Source organism: Pygoscelis adeliae, unplaced genomic scaffold (genome assembly GCF_000699105.1).
Source record: "Pygoscelis adeliae isolate BGI_AS28 unplaced genomic scaffold, ASM69910v1 Scaffold32, whole genome shotgun sequence".
NCBI lineage: Eukaryota > Metazoa > Chordata > Aves > Sphenisciformes > Spheniscidae > Pygoscelis > Pygoscelis adeliae.
The window spans coordinates 3,223,228-3,230,737 of NW_008824368.1; the positions used below are offsets into that span (position 1 = coordinate 3,223,228).

General features: G+C 37.1%; 1 protein-coding gene across 1 annotated transcript in view; it reads right to left on the minus strand.

The window, feature by feature from the left end:
- FNDC3A (fibronectin type III domain containing 3A) overlaps nucleotides 1-7,510 on the minus strand; it is a 109,596-nt gene that overhangs the window by 54,694 nt on the left and 47,392 nt on the right. Inside the window, exon 3 of the mRNA XM_009319956.1 lies at nucleotides 2,666-2,742. Within this exon, the coding sequence (XP_009318231.1) occupies nucleotides 2,666-2,742 (77 nt within the window). The remainder of the gene's footprint in view (nucleotides 1-2,665; nucleotides 2,743-7,510) is intronic.

Genomic DNA, 7,510 nt, shown 5'->3' on the forward strand with positions numbered 1-7,510 from the left:
CATATCTGTGCAACCATAGCTGTGTGGTATCTAAAGGCAGGATATATTAACAGCAGTAAACATGACTAGAACTTCTGCTGTCCAGTGAAATTCTCTAAACACTGAAACATAGTTTTAATTAAAGTTCTTTTTGCTTACACAAAAAAAATTGCAATTTATCATGAATTTATGAGCAGATTCAGATTACGTAGGAAGCAGCTTCCATAAAAAACCCAGGCTACTTAGTTTATAACTTATTTATTTTCTTGGGTCTGCTAATAGCCTAAGTAACTCAGAAACACATACCAAATTCATAGCAGCAGGGATCTTAAGTTTAATAGTGTAAAATGAAGAGTTTGACAAGTCTATAACTGTGCCTCTAACTCAAACATCAACTCAGTAGGCCTCTACCAGGCAACTACACAGATAAAAACCCTCCAAAAAGCAGTAAGAGCATCATGTCAAGTATATAATTTTAAGTTAAAAAAAGTAAACAAGCTGTTATCCTAATTGCGCTAGCTAAGCATGTAGTTCTGGCACAGACCTGTTTGGTTGAGTGAACCAACCAAACATCACTGGAAAACTCACTACAGACAGTGAATATAGACAGCTTCGAGAGGATGAATAACGATGTGCTTTCTTGCAGAGTTTTACAACTACAGTTCCAAAAGAAGAGGAAGGGAAAAGTAAATCAACTTATGAATTGCTTTTTATTTACGTGATACAAGAAAAATAAATATGCTTTATTCTGTAGTTATCCCCAACTTCTAACACAGGACAGTATGCTGTATCACCACCAAGCAGGAACTGAAGCAAGCAGAGGGATAGTAAAACTAAATGAAAATGGATAGACAAAAGATGGTTATGCTGAAGTTGTTCTTCCAGGCTGATGGCTTTAGACATTTAGCTGGTTTCCAATTTCTCTCAAAATATATCTGCAGTTGCTGACATTTAAAAATATACTAGGCCTGAAGAAACCATTAAGTTACTTTGCTGGGACTGCATTAAGTCTGGGATAACTCTTAGCTCAATAGTGTTAGACTTTCCTGTTTGCAAGACTACTATCAAATCTTCTGGCTTGTAACAGGAACTTCCATCAGAAACCACAACGGCTGGTATGTTTTGTCAGCAGTAAATACTTCAGAAGCCTTATGAACTACAGGGTTTCCTGGACTACGATACTTCTACTCAGATGAAAACAGCAGACATGAGCTCATTTCCACCTGTACTCTGAGCTGGATAGCTGTGAGGCACCTTCAGTTCAAAAGTCAGAGAGCTGTGTTAGCACAACACCTGCTTACACTAACAAGCTCCAATGAAAGGCTAACGAGCATGCCCCAGCAAGGCCCAGTTCTTCAGCCTGTCTGCTGCAAGTTGTCCTCAAAGGAAGGATAAATGCATTTTACAAGTATTATTCAGATTGGCACACAACTTTTTAAACATCAAAGTACTTCATCAACTGAAATTAAGTACTCAAGAAACATAGCAAAATTTAGAATTTCACTTACCTCAAAAATTCTTTCAGTTCTTTAAAAATGAATCCTAATAGGAATCAAGACTTTTTACTATGACCTAAAGATGAATGGACTTTCATGATTATTTTTAATTCATTTTTCTTCTGCCTGTTTGAGAACTCAACTATGAAGGATGCATGAGTCAACTTATCAGCCAACTTTCAACAGATGAAAGGTAAAACAATGGAGCATTACCCTGCCTAACCTAACAGCCTTTTCTTTTGCTAGAGGACAATTTTTTATGCAATTCAGATAATTTGTGTAACATCTGCTGGACACTGTGGGTTTTTTGGTTGCATTTTATGTGTTGTAGTCTCTTCTCAGTGTACACCACGAGGTGTACGCTGAGTCAGAGGTAGGCTGGTCACAACAACAGAACATCATGAGAGACTTAGATTATGGAGAGTGGTATTCATCTGCTCTAATTTCCAGGTCTGACCTACTAATCCCTAGGCTTGTTCTATAGTTGAGGGAAAGAAAGAGACACCATCTAGAAGGCCACACATCTCATTATAATACAGGTGTCAAAAATAGCCAAGAGGAATCATCCTTTTAAACCTACTTTAAAGGATGTCCAGGTTATCTAGCTCACACTTAATTTTCAGGCATCTAAATGAGGAATTGCACAGCACAGAAAATCAAGAGCCCCATTTTAAGATAAGTTGTGGAAACACGTATTATACAATAATTTATCCCCAATGGACAGCTGACACTTTTTCCATGTTGTTTGCTACACTTTTTCCACTGATCTGTTTTACTCCTTATCTGCAGGAAACTTCCCAGACATGAACTTACTTATATAGAATTATATCGGTGCCAAAAGAAAACATCCACTAACCCAGAATATTCAGTACAGGTCCTACATAATGAACTATCTGGGTCATGATTGTATTTTATGTTAAGAGGGCATCGAGTACATTAGGATCCTGACATCAACAAGGAACTGTGCTTGTTATTGTCATGTAAGTAGTTAATATATAACTAAACAGGCACATATACAGCATAAGAAGTCTCCCATCACAGAGATACTATGGGACATCTCCCCTTATTTACTTGCTTGACCACAGTGACTCTGAAACTTGACACATTAGTTTACTGAATTAGCTAGTTTGGTTCTGCTCCCATAATTTGCATGAAAAGAAATAAAGTAAGAATCAAATGAAGGGACATACCTGTGGGGCATATCCAGGAGGCACATAAATAGTAGGCACTGAACCATTTGGGGACATCATTGGAACCTGAGCAGGACCTAAATGGGTTACAGAAATATTCAGTACAGCATCAATTAATAATTTGAGGAAGTTCAGAGAATGTACTGAACTGCAAAGTCTCTGTAAAATATATACAAGATAACATGGATAAACAAAGGCAATGAACTGTACAGATAAAATTATAGCAAAGGGCACTCTCAGAAACATAAAAAGCAGTTAGAAAAAAACAGAAACTAAATTAAAAAAAATTCACCAGCAGGTATTTCTCCCTTCTCTGTCAGTAAGCTGACAAAAGAGCTTATGTCAAAACTTCTTAACAGGTGACAAGTCAAAAGAAGCATCCCAAGATGAAAAGACAATAGAAGAGACTTTAAAACAGAAACAAAAAAACCCCATCTTTGAAACAAATTGCTGAAATCAGATAGTATTCAGTTAAGAGTTGTAAGGAAAATTACTTACAAAATTGTTGCTCTGTTACTATGGTCTTATCACCTAAAGTGGTCTCAGTACCAGAGGAGTGGGAAGTGGCAAACAGGACACTAACTTAAGGTCCCAGGGGAAAGCCACTGTATTACAAACCAGTAAGTCTACTCCTGCTTATGGGAAAAGTTGTGATACCATGATGATCCTTGTACCATGCAAACCAGAATGAACGGAGTTCACAGACACTTAGGTAAATATGACACAACGGGGATGGGTTAAGGTGGCATTTGTAGATGAAGTACTGCCTGGAAAAACCGGTACCTTCAAAGAGCACAGGGATGCTGTGACAATACTTGGATTTTCAAAAAGCTTTTGACAATCTTTCTCAAAGACTCTTAAAGAAGTAATGCTGCCTTTGGTTAAAAAGGGAAAATGGCTTCTCATGAATAACTAACTGGCTTGAGAACAGGAAACAAGAGAAGTAAATGACCAGCTTTCAAAGTGCCTGGAGTGACCAGAGGAGTCCCAGAGGCACATAAAGATGAATCTGTTCAATGTATTAACAAAATTTCTGGAAAAGGAAATGAACAGTGAGCTGACAAATCTTTGGTATGCACTCAGAGAGCTGCAAAGGATCTCACAGTACTCAATGACCAGATGTTAAAAAAGCAGAAGAAATAGTGCTGATAAATACAGAGTAATGCACCTGGACAAAAACAACAGAAGTATTTATTTACAGTGATAAGCCATAAGTTAGCTGCAAATAAGTGACCACGGAGTTACTACATATATTTCTAAGGAAATACCAGCTGAGCATTGTCCAGTGGCATTTGCAGAAAAAGAACATTAAAAATCATTACTAAACAGAACTGAGAACAAGCAGAAAACATTATTACGCTACACTGTAAATCCACACTGTACCTCAATACCTTGAGCACTATGGGCAGTGCTTGTCTCCACCTTTCAAAAAGAACACACAGAACTAGAAAAGGACAAAACAAGAGGAGACATTTACAGTGGCTCTCCACCTGCTTATCAGGAAAGATTAAAGAGACCAAGATTCTTCCACCTGAAGATGGTTAAAACATAAGAGGGCCGGCAGCAGAGAAATAGTAAAAGACATAAAAAAAAGCACCCACAAACTGCCTAAAAATTGGAAGATAGATAATTTACAGTTTTTCATGTGCAAAAGCCAGAGATATTAAATTAAATCACCAGGTAAAAGGTTTAAAACAGATAAAGGAATTTCTCATTAAATGCACAACTAAATCGTGTAACTCCTTGCTATAAGAACACTGCGGAAACTAAAGGTTAGGTTCCAGAAGAAGTTAAGCAAATTGAGAGAAGTAATCCATTAAGAGCTGTAAAAAATACAAGTATTACTTTTGGTTCAGGAAGCTGGAAACAAGAAAGTTATTTCTGTGTGCCTGCTCTACCCTTATGCTCTTCCCTTTAGTATTTGATACCAGCCTCTATGAGAGCAAGCACATTGGCACAGGCTTCAAGAGGGACTGCCTACAGACGTCCTTACATTCTCGCGTTTAAAATACACACGGCAACAATCGCTGAAGTTTAATTATTAAAGAAAAACTGAAACACAATATAGTCTGACCAGGTTTTGGGACAAGTGCATAAGGTTGCGATTCAAACACTCCAGGCTGCATTCTCCAAATTTCCAATTCAGTGTAGTGAAGCTACCAAAAGCACCAATCCAACTCTTCGTGAAGTTTCAATAATACTTCTGAAAGGGCATTCATAGCTCCACATTAATGTTTTATAAAACTCAGTTAAGATCTGTAAATGGAAAGTACTAAGTAAATGCAAAGTACAGTATATGAGATTAGCATACCTTATTCTGATAAGTATGAACTTGACAGAAAAATAAAGATAACTATGTCCAAATGCCAAGAACAGGGAAAAAGGAACAAAAAGCAATTCTTTAAAAAGCAGCATGTAATCTAACTTGATTACACATACTATAGGGACTTCTTTAGAATAAGATACAGCAGTTTTGAAATGTATTACCTAAAACGAATCACAGCTTCATTCTTTAAGTGTTAACTCACAACTAGGGGAGGGAGGGGAAGAGACTCTTTAAGAACAAGGTCTTAATTGAAAGATTAACTGAACTGTCTGAACTGTGGAACAGCAAAGAATAAGGGCTACAGTAAGCTATAAATTGAGAACTGAACCTTCTTTGGGTCTTCTTGCTCAGCTGAAATTAGAAAATGTTTCAGTGGAAGTTTTTCCTGAGTATGAAGTGCTAAAAAGAAATGAAAGTGAAGTGAAAAGCACAAAAGAGAAGCTGAAAAAGCACTTTAGAGCATTAGCTTACAATAAATTCAAAAAGGTCAACAGTAATGGAAGCATATTTATTTAAGTTGCCATTCAATGAAATAATGGTTTAAATTCTTATGTAAGAAGGTGGATTTCACACAGCTTGTATCTTGTATTGCTTACTTGTAGTTTTCCATAATGAATACAAAACACTGACACTTTTATTAAACTCACAATTTTAAACTATATGTTTCACGTAAATTGAGAATTGAAACCATAGTTACTCGAACTTTTTCCAGCAAACTCAACATCCTTGGGGGATGTAGGAACTCTAACATGAACTGCCCGTTTCTTTGTGACCTGGTGGGTATCTCTGTGTTTGGCTTTTTTGTTTTGTTTTGCTTTAAATATCTAATGAATATTGTTTAACAATCTTTTTAAAGCTTACAAATAAAAAAAAAAAAGCAGTTATCTCCAGTCCAGTACAAAGGTCAATCCACAAAGCCATTTCCAGTATACCCATAATCTAGTGGTCACAAAAATAAAGACATAAAGGCAATGTATGAACCTGAAAAATTATTGCAGTGTTAGAATAGAGTCAAATTAGTAGTTTGAAAACTTGCATCCCATCTTTAGCACTTTAAAGTTCTAGAATTAATGAATATATTTTTAATATTCAAGAGATAAGGGTGAACTCAAATTTAGTTCTAGTTAGATTTCCAAGTGATTGTGAAATGAAGTTAGGTTGCAGAGGAACATTCAAGAAAATGGAAAACATGGAAAAAAGTTGGCAGACTTCATATATTTTAATGAACATAAGGTCTTTACAGTGGAATTACTGATTTCTTGACAGCATACTACTACCTGCAAAAATTAAAAAAAAAAAAAACCAAAAAACAAACCCACAAAACTTTCCTGTATCTAAAGATAAAATGCTGATACACTATAAAACCAGTTTTTTTTTTTTTTTTTTTCTTTTAAAAACAACTAATGTGAAGATCTTGGCTCTACTTCAGTGAAATACACTGCCAGAGGAATTTTCATGCTTTTAGGTATTGGCTAGACTGGTGCATGACAAAGCCAGTGTGTTTTACCATAAGGTGAGACTGATTATAAAGTACCAGCAGACAACAGCATCAGGAATTCATGTTAAGGAAACATCTAATTTTCTATATTGCACGTAAATGGAATTGACTTCATCCAAATCACTATATTATGAATGTTGATGACGACCATTGTAAGAGGTGGTCTCGAATCTTCTATATACCTTCAGGTATACAAGTTCTCTTACATAAGAAGTGGAAAAGAACTATTGTGGGAGACAAAACAAACACATAGCTGTGTTTTATACCTTATTCTTGAAAAATGACTCATGAAACACAGTAAAGGTTTATTTGACTCAATTGAACCCAAGAAACAGATGTTTCACCACACTTTATTATTGTCCTGAAATTTGCTGTTTCACTACTATGAAAGGGAAAACTTGTAAAGTCTCTATGTGAGCATTTTGTCCTAAGTTTAAAAAAAAATAAAAATCAAGGTGCCTATCAAAGATCATATAAAACTTGGGATGTGTCCTGAAACAGGAAATACATTAAAAAAAAATCCCACCAAGGGGAGGAATATCTCTTCCCCAGCAACAGCAGGTGACCGTCTCCAACATCTCTATTTGAGCAGACTGTAAAAACCTCATTACGCTCATTACAGCTACCATAAACGTGTAGCAAGATTAACAGCGCTGCATAATCGCTGGGATCGTGACAAACTGATCTGAACGTAGTAATTCCTGAAAATTTGAGGATACCGCTATCTGCTAACAGATACACGATTTCTTTTTATTTTAACCATTAAGCATCGCTCCATTTTAAGTCGCTTATAAAAGCGGCCGGCGAAGGCGAACGCCGTGGATTTCCAGCGCAAAAGCAGTACTTGCTCACCGCCTGCGTGAGGGAATACTCTTCCGGGGCAGTAACCGCCCATAGCCCCGCTCTTATAAAACCCGGGCTCGTAATGGCCTCCCAGCGCAGAGGCTTCCCGCTCCCTTCACGGTTTCGGGGCCACCGCAGCCCCCCCCCAAGGCCCGGCCCGGCCACCCCCCCCCCCGGG